This window comes from Chrysemys picta, chromosome 10 (assembly GCF_011386835.1).
Source record: "Chrysemys picta bellii isolate R12L10 chromosome 10, ASM1138683v2, whole genome shotgun sequence".
NCBI lineage: Eukaryota > Metazoa > Chordata > Testudines > Emydidae > Chrysemys > Chrysemys picta.
Window position 1 is genome coordinate 82,253,633 of NC_088800.1, and position 21,119 is coordinate 82,274,751.

At 46.8% G+C, this 21,119-nt stretch overlaps 1 protein-coding gene across 3 annotated transcripts in view; it reads right to left on the bottom strand.

The window, feature by feature from the left end:
* CACNA1H (calcium voltage-gated channel subunit alpha1 H) overlaps positions 1-21,119 on the bottom strand; it is a 457,965-nt gene that overhangs the window by 78,720 nt on the left and 358,126 nt on the right. For all 3 annotated transcript variants that reach the window (XM_008164759.4, XM_042853069.2, XM_042853068.2), the window contains exons 11-14: positions 8,853-9,004; positions 7,358-7,543; positions 4,744-4,861; positions 2,118-2,273 (exon numbers count right to left, since the gene is read on the bottom strand). In XM_008164759.4, coding sequence (XP_008162981.2) covers positions 2,118-2,273; positions 4,744-4,861; positions 7,358-7,543; positions 8,853-9,004 — 612 coding nt within the window. The remainder of the gene's footprint in view (positions 1-2,117; positions 2,274-4,743; positions 4,862-7,357; positions 7,544-8,852; positions 9,005-21,119) is intronic.

Consider the following 21,119-nt stretch of genomic DNA (forward strand, 5'->3'; position numbering starts at 1 on the left):
CATTTTAAAATGTAAATGAATCGGCCTCAGACTTGTCAGCCGGCTGTATCAGAGTCCAGGCACTTTGCAACAGGCTTTGGGTCCAGCTTGCTGCACGGCACGTGCAACTTTGAAGACAACTAACACCGCAGAGCAAAATGCCAACCTGCTGGGACACACCAGCCAGATTCTCCATGAACACTGGTAATTCCTTCTTTTGGGGCTGAGCTTGCTTCTGCTAAAGTCTGTGGCAAAATTTCCACAGACTTCAATAGAAGCAGGGTCGTGCCAGTTGTACTAAGAGGCAAGGATGCGAAGCGTTGTAGCATCCCCAGCTACGTGCACGTATCACACAGATCCATGATCCCAAGAAAGCTGCTTTGTGAGTCTGGGAATAAACAATGAAGATAAGATCATTTTCAAACTAGGGCTCTGTTCCAGCTGTTTCTATTAATTTGCCTGTCCTGGTACTTATCAGGAAGCTGGGAAGGGACATTTTAATAATGGAAACCATACAGATCACCTTAAAGGGGAAAAATGTAGTAGTGACAGTTTAGGAGAAGGGTGTTTCTGGTGCATGCATATTTCAATGGTACTTCACAGTGAACCGCAGTGTTGCCTCAGTGTAATGTAAGCTGAATAAATATGAAAATGATGAGATTTCTGGGGACAAGATGAAAAGTTATCAAAAATAATGAATAAATCAAAGATTTTCTTTCCCTCTCCACACCCTGGGAATTTAGAGAATGAAAATTGAAAACCATTCCTCATTTTGTTTCTTTGTTCCCATGTGCTTAGCGCTGGTTCAATATTCCAAAGCGCCAAGCAGCCTCTCTGTTCTTGCATGCCTTGGGATACCAAAAAAAAAAATCCAAAAATGTGATTCAAGCCTTTTGGATTATTATTTTCAACTTGAACAGAGGCTGGATGATTTTAGGTGAGTCTCAAAATCATGTCCGTGCCCTACTGACTTCACAAAAGCTTCTTGATAATATATTAAACCAGAAATGGGATCATAATTCTCATTTAAAACTCCATGCCACATATGGATCTGTCCTGCTCCGAAGGAAAAAAACGGAGAAGAGCAGACTAGGTTAGTGGGTTCCAGGATTGACACTTGGAAACTTCTCAAAGCAGAGTGAGAAACAGTCATTTATTTAAACTTCCTTACCCAAGATAAGGTGATTGGACATTATCCAGTCCCCTGGCCACATATACTGTTATAGCACTCATTTTCAGGGGGGGGGTACATAAGAACAGCCATACTGGGTCAGACCAGTGGTCCTGTCCCCAGTACTTGCCACCAGAGACCATAGGTTCGTACTCAGAGTGGCGAGCCCGTCCCACCGGGCACATCCTATTTTTAGCATGCTAGCGTAATGAGAGCTAGCACGAAAATGTCTCCTCGAGCTGGGAATCTACATCCCCAACTCCCAGTGTAGACACGCCTGTGCAGGTGCGGCAGCTGTAAATTCGAGCAAGGGGACACACCCACACTAGCACGCTAAAACCAGAAGAATAGTCACAGTGATGCAAGCAGCCAGTCGCCCAAGTCCGTGCCTCAAGTCTCGGCTGGGACCACGCTCTGGATGATTCAGTTTACATCTCCAACACAAACGGTAAACGTCCCCGTAGCGACTTTTCCAGGGTCACACTGGAAACAGGGTGGAGCGTGGTCTTGTGAATGCCACGCAAGTGCTCTAATCACTGGATCATCCTCTCAAGGATGGACCCATCAGAGCTAGCCAGGCATCACAAGGGCACCTCATCACAAGCTTTATCACTCCTACTCTGCTTATACCGGTATAACTGCATCCACCCTAGGACTTATGCCAACATAGCTATGTCAGTAACTGCCCCCACCCCCAACTAGCCATCACAGCGACACCAACTTTGAAGTGTAGACCAGGCTTAATTCAGTTTGGCCCTTTCCCCCATGAGCATTGGATTATCAATGTCCTGTCTTGTACCAGGTGGGATTTACTGGAGGATCTGGGGGGCCAGGTACTGTTGTGGTCCTTGGAGGATCATTTAGCGATAAGCTACTTCCCTACTGATGAAGAGCTCATGAGACTGAACCCCTCACCCATTCCCTACGTGCCAGTTCCCTGCCCCATCACTTTGCTAAGCCCCCTTACCTCTGCTTGGAAGCCTTCTACCAGGATGGCAACTAGGAGGTTGAAGAGCACGTAGTTGCCAAAGGTCATCAGGGCCACGAAGTAGAGTGCCGCCCACGAGGAGGTGGATGCCATGCCATTGTAGAGCACCACGTTCCAGTCTTCCTGGGTGAGGATCTGCATGGAGTTGGGGAGGAAACGCTTTCCGATTACTCCTCTCTGCTCGCCGGGAGCAGCTGGTTTAAAATGCACATTGAATCACTGATTTATCCCTTTCTCCTTTACAGAGGCAGCACCCGCTCTCCTTTCTGACCTCCTAGAGATCTAACCAGATGAGACCGCAAAGGATCTCTTTATTTAGATCTCAGCACATGAGATAGATCTGCAAGCTGCGGCTTCCCCCTGAGATACTTTTCTGCACTAGGTCCCCTGTCAGCTCACCTAGTAGCATTATGACCCACAAAGGTTGCTAGTTCAAATCTCCACTCTGGTAATGTAGCGGGTGCACAAGCAGTGAGTTCTACTACGTGGTGGGGAAGTTCCCAAATGATTACGTGTACTCTGGTGATCGGCTACCAGTTGATAGGCCTGCCGTGGCACCATCAGTTTTGTGCCAAGAGATAGTCACCCTTTTTCAGGGCCACATTTTCCTTTCATCAGAACATTTTTTCTCATTATGAGTTAACTGGAGTTGGGGAAAGAAACCCAGGTTTTCCTCACAGTCATTGACACGAGGGATCTCCAGAAACTCAGGAAAGGAAACAACTGCTTGTTGGGTGGAAAAAAGATGATAAACTGGCAGGAAAACATATTTTCTTTGAAAAGACTCGTCTGACTATAAGGAGCCTTCATAAGAGTCACTCAAGATATTCCTAGCCTGCCAATTTTTCCATAGCTGAAAAACCCAGGGATTAAAAAAAAAAAAAAAAGACGATGGTTTCTTGCCCTTCTTTAATCCAGACTCTACAATGAAGATGTCCTCTAGCACTGTTGTAAAACAGGAACAACGAGTTGGCGGCATCTGGGGGTGGGAAAGCATATTCGGCTGCATTTAGTCCTGTGCCTCCCATTAGTTCTGTGCCTCCCCTTAAGGTTATGTCCTTGTGCATCACGCTGAATCTAGTTACACACACGACTTTGAATGTTAAAAATAAATACATGAGCCGCTATTAAAACAGTATGAGCCTCATGAAAGTGATGTCAGTTTCCTCTCGCAATGAACTAAAATCCATCTTTGTTTATATAGGGGAGAGCTAACATTCTGCATTATGGAGAGTTTGGATCAGTTTGCACATGGACTGCAACTAGGGTGACCAGACAGCAAATGTGAAAAATCAGGACTGAGATGGGGGGTAATAGAAGCCTATATAAGAAAAAGACCCAAAAACCAGGATTGTCCCTATAAAATCGGGACATCTGGTCACCCTAACTGCAACTCATTTAATGAGGTGCATCTGTCCTGTACCTAGGAATCCTGCTTAACATTCCCAAGCTCTCCTCCACTATATGCAATATACATCTGTTGGTGGTTGTAAGGGGGCCATTAATATACTCACTCTGCTTCCCATTATAAGGGCTGATTTCTTAAGCAGAAAGACAGCTAATGTTACGGAGAGATACCTTCCTGGAAATTGTTGCTTTATTGCTCTGTTATGAAATATATGAGTCATTCCAATGATACCTTAGATCTTGTCTACACAGGAAAGTCGGCTAGTTTACATAGAGATTTTCCAGTCCTCTGCCTTGCTTTTCTTTTGTGTCACAGTCTTTACCAGTCCAGCAATCCTCATCCCAAATCCACTGTTTGTGTAGCCAGCACCTACAAAATTTGCTGAGCTAGATTGACCTGAGACAGTCTGTTCTTCCCCCAATTCTAAAACACAGTATTTTAAAAAAGTGAATTTCAGTGCTGGAGGAAGGTGTTGGATTGGTATCCTTGGAGACAGAAGTCTTCTGTTTATTCATGGAACAGGTACAGCACTGAATGGTTTTAGAAGCCTCCTTCACAATGACCGATATGTTTCAACCTGACTTGTATAATGATTGCAGCTGGGCAACATTTCTTGAATTTTGGGCAAAAAAATGCAGATTTGGGTCAACTGAAACATTTAATGCATTCATATTGAATCTGCTGAAATGTTTCTGTCTGGGAAAAGAAAATTCCCTCAAAGTCAAAATATTCTATCTGTTTGCTTTTTCCTTATACCTAAAAAAATCAAGATACAATTTGAAACAAAGTTAAAAAAAACCCTGAATGTTACAAAACATTTTTTGGGGGGTCAAAGTGTTTTGAACGACCAGAATTTTTCCCCTACTTTTTAGTTTAATCAAAACTGAACTGAGAAAATCTGCTATTATTTGCACAAGGGTAATGATATGAAAGTGCTGCTCAATCTCTATTCCTTCTCAGGCTTTGGCCTTTGCTAAGAAGCGAGATCATTATAGTGGTGGGGTTTGTGACAAGGGCATCTGCCCACTCAGAGCTAGCCTGAGACCAGTCGATCAATTGGGAAGTACTGAAACAAACCTCTTTCATGGTAAGTTTGTCCAATTAACTCTGTGATGTTGTTAATGAAGTTTTTTTGAAAGGCAACAACATTTGTCTGCTTGGTAGAGAATAAAACTCATCAGCGGTCCCAGATCTTACCTGAAACACGGTCACAATGGCCCAGAGCAAGGAATCAAAATTCTTTCTGTCTGGAACTGTGTCCCCCGTATCAGTTTTCAAGCTAAACTTGCATCCAAAAAGATGCATGCCGAGAATGCTGGAGAGGGAAAGGAAGCGACATAGAAGACATCACTGCATGAGACACATGGTTTTAAGGAGCAACTTAGGGCTTTTGGGGGTCACTTTCTTTTCACAGCTGCACATGGTGGGTCTATTGAGAGTGCTATCTGTGCTCCTGCAGGCAGGAAATGAGACCTCCTTAGAGGAGGACACCAACTACAAGGTGAATCAGAGCATGGGTTTGCTATATGCAACAAAGAGCCTTTCCAGAAGGTGAAAGCAGAATAGCATGACTTAGATCTAACTTTTTTCCTTATGTTCCTGCACTAACTCCCTGGTGAACCATCACCAAATGTACTGGTTCTTGAGGCCCCCAGCCTCTACTTGCCATTTCAGTCCAGATGCCTACAGATGACCCACCATTTCAGAGCCTGATGGCCTCTGGGTTCCATTGACCCAGCTGTAATACTAGTTGGTGAGCTTTCTAAACCTTATGCTGCCTTTGACTGGGAATGGATGTTACTGGTCCAAGGAATTATGGGTGACCTGGCTGACGACTCTTCAAACAATCCATCTCCATCTCCAGTATCCTCTCTGAGGAATTTCTGGAGAGGGCTGTGGGTGCTGGAGGGGCTACTTTCCGTTCATTATATAGGACTCAGGCAAAAAGCGGATACCTTCGCTAAATGTGAGTGTAACAAAGCACATTTGACCTGTCACGGCTCAGGCCAACCAGGTCCCAGAAATTTTCCCAGAAAGGGATCTTCTATGAAAAATGGACCTTACAGCTGATTTGACCATTTCCAGGATCTTGAGAGGGTCACTCAATCTTCATTAACCATTCAGTCCTCATACTCTTTGCTGATAATGCCAACAAAGTGGCCAATTAGTGGCAGCTGCAACGGTAGCTGCTCCCCCACTTTTGAGTTCCTGCTATCAAACAGCCTAATGGATATGTGGTCAGGAACCATTCCGTATGACATAAGCATGACAAATATACAATATGCATGACAAATATACAGGTATGAATGACATCAAACAGAGAAAGAATAGAGAAAACAGCTTGGAATTACACAAACCAGGAGAAACATTCAGAAGATTTAACAGTTGACATAAATTGCTTGCGCTTTCTGAGTATTTAATAAAAAATACCATCTTCCAAGATGTTTGCCATAGGTATTGGGGCAAATTCTCAGCTAATTTGCACTGAAGCCAGTGGGCCCACATCCATGGAAATAAGCGAATTTGAACCATCTGAGAATCTGGACTATTATTTCGAAAGTCTTCTATTTGACATGGACAGATGATCCCATGGAGTTGCTGGGAAGTGACTGCTGGTGCTACAGATAGTTGTCCACTACCAAATTCACTAAGACCAACAATCCATTTCATTTTGGCTACTAAACAGGCACTGGAAATGACCCCTGCTATTCTCTACAAGGTGGGGTAACATCAGAAAGACCATCAGGTCAACTGCCCGCTTTGTCCCCACTCTCCCTCCATAGTTCTTCTTGCTTCTCTGGATCACGTATCCTCACTATTGACCTCGGTCAGAGTCAAACCTAGAACTCAGGGGGGCGGAGCTGGTGACCGGCTGCATGCCCTGTTATCAACCCCCTGAGCCATTCAACTGCAGACTAGTGTTAGTAAAGTAATTCCTGGACCCCATACTTCCTCCCTCTAAAACATGAAGCCATCAAGTTCCATTTGTGGCCAACTTCCTGCGTCAGGAATCCTGGAACAGAGGGGGAACTCTTGGGGAGGAGGTGGAGGGGGAAGGGAGAGGCAGTGCAGGGGCGGGGCCTCAGGGGAAGAGGCGGTGCGGGGGCAGGGTTTCAGGGGAGAGGGGTGGCACCAGGGCCGGCTCCAGGCACCAGCCCACCAAGCTTGTGCTTGGGGCGGCACCTGGAGGGGGGCGGTGCGGTGCTCCGGCTCCGGCCGCCGGGGAGAGCGGGGCCACGGCCGGGGCTTGCCGCCCTCCCCCCGGCACTCTGGCCGCCGGGGAGAGCGGAGCCGCAGTGGGCTCGCCGCCTTCCCCCCGGTGCTCTGGCCGCCGGGGAGAGCGGAGTCCCGGCCGGGGCTCGCTGCCCTCCCCCCGGGGCTCCGGCCGCCCTCCCCTGCCGCGCTGGGGGAGGGGGGGGCGCGGCCGGAGGCTTTTTTGCCTCAGGCGGCAAAAAAGCCAGAGCTGGCCCTGGGTGGCACAGAGGGGGCAGGTGCCAGTGCGTCCCCCCCACCCCCAGTTTTAGGAAGCTTCTGCCGCTCCTGTCCCGTGCCTCTCAGGAACTCTGGCGTGATTGTTTTTCTGTTGTTGTCGGTTTGTGTTCTTCATTTGTCTACACAATTACAAGGATTGCATGAACCACTGAGACCTCGAAGAGGTAAATCATCTGTTGAATATCGGCCTGTCAGTCTATTGTGAGCACTTCTGTCATCTAGGCTGCATGGCAAACATGCTCTATTGTCATTCTAATTTACATATCATTTAAGCAAGCCAAACAATTAATCCAAGAAGAAAAGCAGCACCCGCTGGTACCTGAAAATAAAGATGAAGAGCATGAGCAGCATGCAGAAGGTGGCCACGTTATCCATCGTCTTCATCAGGACCACCAGCTGGCGGCGAAGGGCGGGCATGAAGCGTACCAGCTTGAGGACCCTGAGCAGCCGGAAAGTTCTTAGCACAGAAAGGCCTCCATCGGACTGGCCAATGATCTCCCAGACACTACGGGAGCACAAGAGGGAAAACAACAAACTCACTGTCCTTGTCTGACTCGTAGCAGTTTGATGTACAGTACAACAAAACCCGTAGCTAACTGGATTGTGGGTAGCTCACCGGGTGTCTGGCCCAGCCTGTGACCTGGGATCAGAGAGCGCTGTAGGAACAGATGGGACTTACGAAGCTAGTGTGGGTGGGGGGAGGTCAACTTGTATATTTGCCTCTGATGCTCTGCCTCCTTCTTGACTTTGGAAAGTTCTCAGAATTAGCCCCCTTCAATATATATGCTCAATCTATTCCCTCTATAGCCAGTTTAGTGTTGTTTAACCTGCTTGTTTTCTACGGCATCTAGCGATAAAGTAAATGACTTAATGGTGTTCTATATGCATTGTTGGTCTGGACCATTGCAAATCAGAGCTGGGCTCCAGCCACAAAATTTAGATCAGGATTTTGGAAGGCCCTGAAATTCCAGAGGGTTCAAACATGGGGGTTTTAGTTCAGCTTATTATTATAAAGAGATGGAGCCAGGTGTAAAATTGGGTTTGGAGTTTGAACAATCTCAGAGTTTGGAGTTGTTTGGATCTGGGACTTTGGTCTGGATCCCTCTCTAATTGTCATGACTTATTTCAACGCCAGGGGCCCAGCCATCAGTTGGTATAAAACGGCATCCCACCATGGACGTCAATGACACTATTCTGATTTACACCGACTGAGGATCTGGCCTGACATTTTTCTTTCTCAAAATTAGAGTGAATTTAGCAGCCACGAAGTTCGGGGGATGACTGGCGTGGGCCAAGCCAGTAACAGCATGGACAGACGCAGAAGAAGCCTTTCCTTCGCACATGGGCCAGCACAACCCACCCCAGATCTGCAGCATCCCTACCACTTGTTGGGAGCCCTCTGTAGTGGGCACCACACCCATTACCTATTGTATCCCACCTTCTCACAGCGTTGCCCTGTTCCTGCCTTTCCAGGTCACGTATTCATGTATTTGTTCTGGGAAAACACTGTACTGCTGCAACTTGGGGTCGTTACACTTCTTTCCCCAGAACTAGTTCTGCTGGGTTTCAGTGGAAAATTCACCAGGACGCCAGATGTGCGGCAGAAATAGAACTCCTCGTCTGTCACGTCCATTTCGTTTGGACAGCACTTCTAAAGATACGACCCTAAAAGGCCAATATGCTCTTAATCCCACTGAGCTCTAAATTCAAACTAAGCCACATCACTCCTACCCCCTGCATGACATGACTTGTCTAAAGTTTCCTGGAGCTACTTGGAGGCGAATGGTGGAAAGTATCATGCAGCGTGCAGTGACCTGATGATGACTATGATCCCGTCGAAGATGTTGTATGGGTTCTTGATGTAACCGAAGATACCAAAGGCAAGGAGCTTGAGGACCATCTCCAGGGCAAACATGCTGGTGAAGACAATGTTACTGATCTCCAAAGCGTTGGTCAGTTCGTCCGGCTACGAGACAGAAAGACACATAATCAAGCTGATACATACGGAGAAACATGGAATTTTTTTTTATTATTCCGCATGGTAAACGCACTCATTTCCTCAAGGGATTTATTGCACTGTTTCACTTTGCACATAATAAAGCCCTATGCAAATCCGTACATCTGGGAACAAAGGAGGCAGGCAGCACCTACAGAATGGGGGACTGTCCCCAGGAAAGCAGTGACTCGGAAACGGATTTCGGGGCCCTAGTGGACAAACCGCACAACATGTGCTATCAGTATGAAGCTGTGGTAAAAAGGGCTAACGCCATCCATGGATAGATAAATGGAGAAGTGAGGAAAGGGAGGTGATTCAGCGGTGGTGAGACTTCATAGACAAACTTAGGATGGAGGCAGTTACATGTTTCTGTGGTAGTGCATAAGAAGAACTGGAAGGACATTCTATCAGGTCTTGTAATAGAGCAAATGCCCATTTCTGTAGCACACACCATAATGACACTCATGTTTTGTCCTAGCATAACAAGATCTTTAAGCAATACACTAAAATGAAGCATTAAGGCAAAAAGTCAGCAGCTTTGTGGGATGAGCCTAGCCAGGCTAGAGGTCTATCTGTAGCAGACTAAATGCTCTGAGTGTAAGGGGGGCTTTTCAAAAACACCCAAGAGAGTTAACAAGTACAAGGGCCACTGAAAGTCAGTGGGATTTGTGTTCTTAGCTGCCTTTGAAAATGCTACACTAAAAATCTAGGAAGGTTTCTTTGTGGATTGTCTCTGTTTTGATTGATCCAAAGTTCTGATCAGAAACCTGGAGGGGATCTTTCTAGGATGTCCTAACTATGGCCCTTAAAGCTGATGGCAAGATCTCCATTCGCTCCAACTGGAGTTGGAGCAGACCTTGTGCATGAACTCAGATCCATGACATAGAAAATTGGTCTTCCCAAATAAACCAACACTCGCTCCAAGTTACAGCCTTTCGTGTGAAACCTTTACAAGTTCCTCTCTCACCAAACCTAATGAGAAGGAAGGGACCGAGTTTGAAGTAACTCCAGTGAGAAAATCTAACAAACAGTTCAAGGAACTGCAACGTACATTTCTAAAGCTAAATACCAGCTGCCTTGCAAAAGAAAATGAGTCTTTTCCATTTCCTCAGTGCAATAAGCTTGCCTAGGAAAAGGGGCTATTTTCATATCCAACTCATCTCCTGTCTGGTAATAGCTTCCTTTATTTTTCATGGTATGTTAACAGCTGGGAAGCACGTGAGGTGGTTATTGCATTATCTGAACTTCTGAAGACAAGAGATGCTTGTGGTACCATGGTGCAGCATAGAAAAGACACTTTGAATTCAATGCACTGTATATCAAATACTCAGCAAACAGCCAGGAATGGCGGCGGTTAACTTGGATTCAGTGGTAACCAAGGAGATCCCATCCTGTCTAGGCTGGTTATACCATCAGGCTGCTGCAAATTAACCCCTAGAACAACTTACCAAGAGTCATGGTGGATTCTCCATCACTGGCAGTTTTAAAATCAAGATAGGATGTTTTTCTAACAGATCGGCTCTAGGTCAAACAGACGATAATTCAGGGAAGTTCTAGGCAAAAGGAGGTCAACTACATGATCACAGGGGTCCTTTCTGCCTTTATCATCTAGGAGTCTATGAAATCACCTTGCACAGGCCAAACCATTCTGTGCAATAACCTACTATGGGCTCAACCATTTATCCCATAGAGACAGTACTAACTGTGGTTAGTGTTTCCAAGCAACCTCCTAATCATCATCAATGCACACCCTGATTGCTAAAATACATTAGAGATACAACTACTCATACCATACCTCCTTGCTCTCAAGCCCCTATAAAAGGACAACCCCATTTAGCACTCAGTTGCCTGACCACCACCTTGGGCCAGAAGCCGAGATCATATTGGATGGGCTTCTCTGGTGCCCCTTGTTAAAACTTTGTGACTAAATTGAAGGGGGACGGTTGGGATGGATATAACGAAGTCGTGCTCTCCCCAGCCCCATTGCCTGTGGATGCTGCTACCACCATCCTGCCCAGAGATGACTTATCTTTGGGGTTCACAAGAACACGGCTGTAGAAGACTTTGCCTTAGGATCGTACCAGATTCCATCCATTCCCGGGGGAGAGGCCACCCTTAGGCAGCTCCACGGATCCTCCCCTCCCCATCACGTGACACAAACTGAACATTGTGCCAGACTTCTCAGTGTATTCAAGACACTGTGCAGGAACAGAGATCGGATGGCGTGTTTACTGCCTCTCTCCTTGGTCAGGGTTAAGAGGGAGCATTCTTGAGGACAGGCGAAACTAGGGGTTACGTTCCTTGGTCTCTCTAGCCTCCCTGGGATACGGTGTTTACTGCAGATTACGGGAGAAAATGTTTGTGCTATCTTCTTAAAGTCAAAGCATTGGCAGCACATTGCTGGCCAGAGGAGAATTAACAGCATCATCTTCAGATGAAAGCTGCAGCTCAGAGTGCTTTAAAGGGATGGGGCCTCCAGTAACACCATTTCTGCTCTCTACTCTCCATTTTGCAAGGAACCTCAGGGAAACCCTGCCGAGGAAAAAATAAAAGGGATAAGAGAGAGAGAGAGAGAGAGACAGGCTGCACAGCCCCGGAAGGAGTAAGGAAAAGGGAAAGCCTTAACACGGCAGTAAGAAAACACCAGAGCATCTGCTAAAACTCCCACACATGACAGGAGCTTGATTTTGCTTTCACTCAAGTCAATGAGATTTTGGCCACTGATGGCCATGGAAACAGAGTCTGCCCCAGGGCTATTAAGTGGGACTTTAACAGGAAATGTCCCTTCTCTTCACAATAACATCTGTTATCAGTGGGTGATATAAATGCACAAACGGTGAAATTGTCCCAAGCCGAGGGAAGAATGCAAGGCCTGTGCATCACTTAACCCCTCCAAATAGGTTTTAAATGGGACTTGAGTGCCACATAGGCCCTTTCCACCGAAGTAAATGTCCCAAGGGAAAGGGAACACCCCCAAGAGGGGACACGTGGCCCTTGCATTTGGCTTGGGTAAAAACCCAACCAAGGGCAGCAATTGCCCCTGAGATTGAATTTGATTTGGACAATGGCTTGGCATCTGGTGCGGGGTGACTGCTGCTCAGTGCACTACTCATAATGGGCTCATTCTCATCTTGTGTGCAGTTGCCAGCTGTAAATTCTTTAGGCCTTCATCTTCCCCTCTATGTCCGTACAATGCCGAGCACAGTGGGACCCTAATCCCAGACTGGGGCCTCTAGATGCTACTGCAATATTAATAAATTAACAGTAATAGTGAAGCTAATCTGAAAGAGGCCAAGTTATTAAACCAGCTGATTGTCCAGCCATGGCCCATGGCACGTGTGGTATGCTGGACACGCGAGCTATTTATTTGTGGGGAGAAGGTTTGCGGCCATCCACCCAGCATGCTTTATCACCACTGTCCAAATGGAGTCAAGCCCAACTTCCTCCTAAGGGTGCTGGGCAGCGCAGTCCAACACAGGCATTTCCGGTACGACGGGGTAACCCCATTAGGACGGCCACCAGAAGGGACTGAACACCACATGAGCATTCCTCACGGGACCGTGCTACCATCTAAAGGAAGCAGCTTCCCCCTGCCCGAGGGCGTTCAGCTGCCAAGTGCCAACGACACTCCGCTCAGTTACAGAATCGCACTTGCTAGGTGGCGTTTGTCACCTGCCACTGGAGAAATAAACACGTGTGTCTAGTTTAGTTACACAAAAACGGTGTTCATCAACCCAGGCTCCTTCCCCCTCCTGTAAGGGAGCTTCCCCTGGGGAACAACTACCAGGCTGCCAGCGCGCCCTTCTTTCCCAAGGAGCAGACAGAAGGAAGGGCCTGATTTGCTCTGAGTAGTCGGCGTGCTGGTTCACGTGACTGGGGTACACACTGCAGTGAGCCTAGACTTCTCCAGGGTTCCACCCCTCTAACTCTTTGGGGACGCCAATGCTGCAATCCGTAGCTTGACTGCTGCGTGTGTAGACATCCCGGAGCCAGCTTTGATCTAGCTAGCCTGAATAACAATAGCAGTGAAGCCCTGGCAGCATAGGCTAGCCCTTGAGTGCCTACCCAGGATCTCGGGAAGGCCTGGATACCCCACACTGCTGCATGTGATGCCACCGCTCACTGCCATTGTCATTGGTGGTAGCTGCAGTCGCACCTCCGATTGCAGGCTAGACATACCCTTATGCACCAGAAGCTGGGAATCCCCAATATTAACCACTGCTCCCCACACCTTGGCGAGCTGTAATCATGGTTAGTGATGGGCTATCCTGACAAGGTCTCATCCTGGCCCAACTCCGACCAGCAGCATGTGTTTACAGTGAAGTCAAACCTTCCAAGACCACTACGTTTGTCACAGTAGGTCAGACCATTGATCCAAGCCAGGCCCCACTGCAGCAGCAGCAGCAGGAGGTGAAACCCCCCCTTATGGCATCAGCGTGTGAGTTCTGCCCTGACCCTTTCAGGACATCAAGTGACCTGTAGCAGCTTGAGATTGATCGTAACTTGCATATCTACAAGTGTTAGGGGGTCATGAAATTACCCAGCAATTTTTAGGGATCCAGACACAGTATTGCGTACTGTGGCCTCTTGCAGGAATGAAGCCCCCAGTCCAGCTCCTGCAGATAAAGCTATACACGTGTCCAGGTGTTGGTTAAATCATACAAACCATTAGGAATGTCTCCTCCACTTCTTGGGGCATGTGTGTTTGGCTAGCTGTTGCTGAGTTATTTGTCTGCATACACACATTCTAGCACCAGTAGCCTGTTCCAGGGCTGCTTCGCTATCTTATGAACAGGTCGCTGCTGAGCACGAACACTAAATGTAAAATCATATTTTCTCTCTCTCCTCTCCATCTTTGCCTCTTCTTCTCTTTCCTCCCAGTGCGGACCCCGGCTTAGATCTCAACTCTAGGTAAATTCATGTAAGGAGAGTAAAGACGTGGTGGCATCTCTGGAACTTGATAGCACATCACACACACAGAGCATCAAGAATGTTGTGCACTCATGGTCTTACTTCTCTGCACAGGGAGAGCATCTTTGCAGGATCTCAAGGTACCTTCAGATGGGAACTGAACATTTAACAGGGAGAGTAAGATAGAAGGAGTCTTTCTAGCTAAAACCAAGCCTAACCAAAAAATTTCTGTGGTCTCCTTGTCACTATTACAAGAGTTGCCAACTCTCATGAATTTATCATGCGTCTCATAACATTTGTTGTTTTCGCAAAGCCCCAGCTCGTGGAGTCATGTGAATACAAGAAAAATCTCAACATACATTAAGAAAAAGTAAGGTTCTAGGCTTCATGGTTGTGGAGAAAAGCTTGAAAACGTTGAAACCTAGATGGTCTCAAAAACCAAAACCAAAACAAAAGGCGAACAAAGAGAACCCATTTTAAAAAAAATCCCATAATTTTGAAGCCAAGCTCATACTTTTTTGTAACCTGACTCTTAATTTCCAAAAGCGTGGAGCAGGCAGCACTGCACAGATTAATATGCTAACACTGCTGTTTGAACTCACTTGCCAATTCATGTCAACATTTTGGTGCCATCGCTTCTTATTCTCAAGCACTGTAACCTTTGCTTGAAATATCAGTGCAGAGATTGCACAATGAAAGATGCCACGGTATCTCAAGGGAACGGGGGGAAGGCAGGAGGGGGAACTAGCACCAATGAGACCATCAATAGCTGTAATTAGAAGCGGATCTTCTAGCAGATAGCTACAGACAAAGCAGCAATGCTTCAGCCTAGCTGACATTGCAAAGCCACTATGCTTCAAACCAGAGATCTTCATTATCCTATATTAGTCATATTTGGTGTGAGGCAGAACTAATGTGGTGATAAGGACTGCTGTAATGAGAGACATTTCGGTTGCAGTCCCACAATGACATGGACACAGGAACCAGCAGGCAAAGACCAGGCTGGATGGCCCTGAAAGCTAGCTAACGCGGCTCATGTGAGTTTTTGTATCACAGAGTGGAAGTTGTATAGCACAGTCAAGCACCAGTGATATTGCCTTCAAACGTAATTACTCCCTTTCAGCACCAACTGGAGTCTAGGAAACAGCCCGACAGAGGTATTTTTATGTCTTATGAAATGGTTTGTGGCTTACAGTGTCGTTCATCTCCCACTTCTCATATCCCCTGACGAGCAAAGATCAAGGAGTAAGGTTAAGGCAGAGATGTACAAAACCAACACCAATTTGGCTTGCCTCCTTCAATCATCTTCTAGGTCAGACACCAGACTAACTGAACCAGCCACTAGAAGTCACTGTTGCATCGCTCAAATTCAGCTGAACTGTAAAACCATTTGGGACACTTTTGACACCACTTTTTTTCACCAAAAAATGCTGATGAACCCAAACCGAATCTCTTTTTTGGTGGTTTTGGATCAGTTCTGCTGAATTTCCTGACTCAAAAGCATTACAAAAAGTTTCCATATTGTCCAAACTTCCCATTTTGCCCTTTTGTGAAATGAAAAGTTTTGTTTTTTCGGTTCGAAATGGCTTTTTGATTAGAAATGGAACTTGACTGATATTTTTTAAAAGGTGGAAAAAAGACTAAAAGAATCAAAATGCAATGGTTCAAAATGATTGAGACTAAACATTTTGATTGACCCAAGCTGAAATGGTTTTTTTTTTGGTTTGTAGGATCCCAAACATTTTTGAGATGGACTTTTTGTCCTGATTTGGGACAGAACTTTTTTTTTTTTTTTAAATCTCAAACATTCATGTGGGACAGGAAAAAGTCCCCAGCCCCCCAGCCCTACTGAATTGCCATTTGTAGGACACCAAAATGCTCCTCAAAAGAGATGGTTCAACTCTGTTAGCTTTGGATACCTTGTCACATTTTTCCTGCTGTGACATTTAAGCTGTCCAGCTCTGCAATCTTTCAGACACAGGAAAGGGAAACTCAGAATGAGTGATACTCTAGAAACAGATATACTTTGAGGCTCTGCAGGCAGCTCTGGTGGACATGTTGAGTCAGAGCAACTCTAGCCAGTTCAGGTGGAGTGAGCGGAGCAATGCAGCCCTTAATGCAACACAGGGTTACCACCTGGCCGGTATTTGTCTGGCCTGGCCAGGTTGTTTTTTAAAAATGGATTTGCCAGTTGTCAGAAAGATACTTGAATCTGCTGGGTTTTTATGTAAGTCTAAAGATTTGCACTAGCACCACCATACACGGGGATATCGAATGTTAAAAGTCTCTGGGTCCAGCTAAAGATGCTGCAGTGTTCCCACCTTCCGCAGTTTAAGTGACAACAGATCAAACCTGATGAAAATACAGCAGCTGTCTGCCCACCAACACACAAGCGCACGGTGTGTGTGTGAGAGAGGGTTTGAGTCACGCGAGAGTGAGGAGACGTGAAATGTGGTCAATCTTATCTGTGTGTGTTACCTCTCTAGATACTATAAGTAGGGATCAGAGTAGCAGCCGTGTTAGTCTGTATCCGCAAAAAGAAGAACAGGAGTACTTGTGGCACCTTAGAGACTAACAAATTTATTAGAGCATAAGCTTTCGTGGACTACAGCCCATTGTGGCACCATTGTGGGCTGTAGTCCACGAAAGCTTATGCTCTAATAAATTTGTTAGTCTCTAAGGTGCCACAAGTACTCCTGTTCTTCTTTTTATAAGTAGGGAGTTGCAGATTTGCCTTATGATTGGGGGTTGTGGTGGGCTTGTCGTGTGTGTGTGTGTGTGTGTGTGTGTGTGGTGGGTGCCTTTTTTTTTTTTTTTTTTTTGCATCTCAGAGGTGGTAACCCTAATGCCACATGACCCATTTACAGCATGGTGCTAACCAAAGAGATTGGAATGGTAGGGATCCCTAGAGTCAGGAAGGGGGGAACACCACCTCCCCACTCCTAGCAACGAGGAGAGACCAGAGGGAGGCGTCAGATGGAAGAGCAGAGGCACAAACGGATCATAGTGGGACGTCCTGCTGTTGCATGGCACACCTCGTTGTGGCCCACACAGATCCCAACAACTCCTGTCGGCGAGCAAGTGGCCCTTGAGGATGTTACATGAAGCCTTCTCTATCCTGGCGGCAGCGTGCGGGGTACGCGTAGCCACACACCGCAGTGATCAGCAGGCTGCGTCCACACTGCGCTGTGCGGCTACACATGGCAGTGGCACGGCTGCTGGAGCCTTTTAGCGGGACACTGTGCTGTTAAAAAGAGCAGCATGGCTTGGGGATGTGAAGAGCTGTGGAGGGTGTTTGCCCAGGTCTATGCTCTGCTTGCCTAAGCAGTGCCTCCCTGTCTATACTGTTATTTATACCTGTGCTAGGGGGCATGCAGTGTCTGCCTGTTACATGCCACCTGCCCTAAGGGTGATGGGTTTAAGCAAACCCCAAACAAAGCATCATCCTGGGTGACTTTCTGGAAACTGTCACGCCGGCAGGAGCAGCCTAAACTCTGAGACAAAGTGAAGTCAAAGTGGCTGTCAAGGCAGTCACCATGACAAGAGAGTCAACCCCCACCCCCCTCAAGTCAGAACCCCTTCGAATTTCAGAAGTGTTTGCACTTGATCCAAACCCATTCTTACAGAAGGGTTTCAACCCTCATGGGACCACTGTCTGTCTATGGCTGGTTTAGAGGAGGCTTCTGTTGAATAGTAGAGAGCAAGTTTCCCACCCTCCAGCACCTTGAATCTGCAGCTGCTACCCTCACTAGCCTTGATTCCAGCCAAAACCTAACTCAGATGCAATCACCGCCACCTTTGTTCATGTGGAAGGTCCATATTTGTACCACATGTGTCTACAGGATATTTCAGTGATTTTAAACTGTGTTTTTTATTAGCAAGGAGTGAATCCCAGAAGATTCAGAGGTTCATTTCAGGGTGAAATGAACAGCCAAAGACGGGACTAGTTTTCTAGTTAGCTTGGGTCTGGAAATCTTGGAAGAACAGGCGCTCTCTCGGAAAAAATCTTACACTGAACGTTTCACCAAGGGAGAGTCTCCTTTTATAGCCTGTTAGCCACCAGGAAGTTGGGAGAAATTGAACAATCAAAAAGTAATGAAAAATCCAATCACAGTCCAGCATGGGTGTGGCTAAGATTAATGATGGAGGGGCAGTGGAGTAGGAGTCTGAAGATTTGGATTTATTCCTGGCTCCGCCACTGATCAACTGCGTGGCCTTGGGCAAGTCACTCCATCACACTGCACTTGTTTCCCCTCCCACCCTTTTTCTCCCTAGTCTATTTCAACTGCAAGCTTTTCAGGGAAGGGAGTGTCTTACTATGCTTATGTCTAGCATCCAGCAGAATGAGGCCCTAAACTTAGCTTGGGCGCATAGATGCTACTGTGAAATAAATAATTATAATCCAGCAGGGGGATAAAGCCGACACATGGATTCTTCCATGTGTTTGGGTGACATTTGCAAATTTTAAAAAATGTGACTCACGTCAGAAATTCCGCCCCCTCCCACAGGCAGTTGATTTAATCCTGTGGAACAACGAAAGCCAGGCCTGGCACCAACACAGGGGAATTGTAAACAAATTCAGAACATTTAGTTTCACAAACATTCCTTTCATTTTTGTTGGGTTCTTCTTTATTTTGAATTCCTGGCCTAAAGCTGTCAATGAGATTTTGTGTGCATACGTGTGGGGGTTTTGTTTTATATTTTTTAAGTTCAGCCTGCAGGGACGCTGACCATAAAGATGGGAAGTAATATTCTCCCACAATGAACCATCAACTTGTGCTTTGCTTCTGGACATTTTCTCCCTCCCCCAATTTTTTTTTTCTGGGTTGTGAATATTTCCTTGCAATATATTTCACCTGGCTAGGGAGCCCTACAGCAAAGTCATTTCATGGAATTTAAAAAGAAGCAAATGCAGAAGAGAGAGGGACAGAGGAAAAAAAGCCCTTTCATGCTAATTACAACTGGGGGGAGGGGGGAAATCCAGCTTTCACAGCTGTTTGAATTATTAAACCTGAGCCAAGACAATTAGCGCAATACGGGATAAATCCACCCTGCGCTAAGAAGCTTTACTTTGCAGTATGTCCATAGGTTGCAGAAGCATTTGCAAGTGGTGTACAGTGGTTAGGGGAGGGACTGCGTAGCAGTGTGTGATACTGTGTGGTAATGATACAGTAATTACTGAGGAGAGAAACATACCTGAGTTAAATAGGTTCTAGTCTAAGGTGTTTTGTATCTAAGGTCTTGATGCTGTGCCCAGGAGTCCCACTCACTTCAGTTGCACAGGATGACCTGGAGAGCTTGACATCAGCCTGAACTTTCCCCCAATACAAACTGAGCAGCCAAATTGGCAATAGTAGCTACTAATTTTCAGTATCTCCCCATTTGGGAGCCTAACGAGACACACCCGGGGCCAGATTTTCAGATGTGTTGAGCAACCGCCACTCTCCGTAACTTTAGCTGGCATACAGGCATGGCCGGCTCTAGGCACCAGCAAAACAAGCTGGTGCTTGGGGCAGCACATTTTTAGGGGCGGCATGGCTGGCGCCAGAATGCCGCCCCTAAAAATGTGCCCCGGCCGCCCTAGCTCACCTCTGCTGCTGCTGCCACGGCGCGCGAAACAGCTGATTCGCGCGCCGCTACTCGCCCTCCCTCCCAGGCTCTCAAACCTGGGAGGGAAGGGGAGACTCCGAGTGGCCGTGGCGCGGTGCTGCTTCTCCTCCTCCCTCCCTCCCTCCCAGGCTTGAGAGCCTGGGGGGAGGAGGCAGGGCTGGGGATTTGGGGAAGGGGCGGAGTTGAGGCGGGGCCAGGGGTGGGGTAATTAAATAAGGGGGGGGTGGCCAAAATTGTTTTTGCTTTGGGCGGCAAAAATCCTAGAGCTGGCCCTGCATACAGGTGCTCACCGCCTCTGAAAGTCAGGCCCCAGGCCTCTGAAGTTGGCTTGTTCAAAAGGGAGGCACCCCAAATTAGTGGCCACTTTTGGCCAGGAGCTCTTCTGAGGCTCTAAACTCTTTTGCTTAAACTTTAAAATTCTTATTTCTGACTTTGAGGCGGCTCTGCATTTCCTAGTCCTAGCAGGGATGTGAAGACCATGAGCTAGCCTGCTCTGATGGTGTTGATCATCAGAACCTGGAAGCATCAGCATTGCAGGCTCTCTTATGAGACTCTTGATGAATCTCTAGATTAAAGGTCTCTGGATGGTTGTATTTCAGATCAGCATCCAAGCTTCTGCATCTTCATCCATCTGAACCCTAGATTCTCCATCACAGATGCTTATGCCAATTCTGATGCATTCCACTTATTCACAAGAAGTTATTCATTATTCTGCACCCACAGTACTAAAGCATCTATGCAATACTCCACCTCTTCCTGGCACCTTGCAAGCATTAACTAATTGCTCTTCCCAGCACCCCCCCATGGGGTAGAAAGGTATTTCCCCATTGTACTGATACAGAAATGGAGAAGTTAAGGCATTTCCCCAAGTCCACACAGAGGATCAGTGGCAGAACTCAAGAATGCCTCGCTTCTAGACTTGTGCTCAATGCACTAGACTCTGGTGCTCTGAGACATATTTATTCGTGACAGAGTTAAAGTCTTTGGAAGCATTTGTTCTCTGACTGGCAGTCACCTCAGCATTAATGTCAGACTGTCACAAGTAGACTTTGCTGCTCCACAGGAGAGAAACCGTGTCATTATAAGGCACCAAGAGGGCAGTCATCAGTGGCCAATCTTCTCTTCTCCTCACTGCACTCCCCAATGGCACTGGTAGGGGGGTGGGACTGAGATTCCCTCCCTGCTTTCTTAGTCTCAATGGCTGGCCCAGCTGAGCACGTTCACACTCACTCATCCATAACGGAACACTGCGTGACATGGGCCAGCACATCCCTCGTCCACCCTTGCAGGAGGAGCTGTAAACAAAAGGAACAAACTGACTTCATTTACAGCCTCCCATGAGCTATACTTGAGTTGGTTGTGTGTGCGTGGGGAGGGATTACAGCCTAGTGCTTTCCCCAGTAAGCTATGCAGCCTCCTGCGCAACTAATCTGTTTAACGATGGATGGATTATGGGGCTTCATCTCCATATTAGATTTCTAGGGTTTACGTGTCAATGTGAAAGCAATTGCTAGATGAAAGCCTGCTTTTTGGGGGGAGACAGAAGCGATGGTTTGGGTAGGAG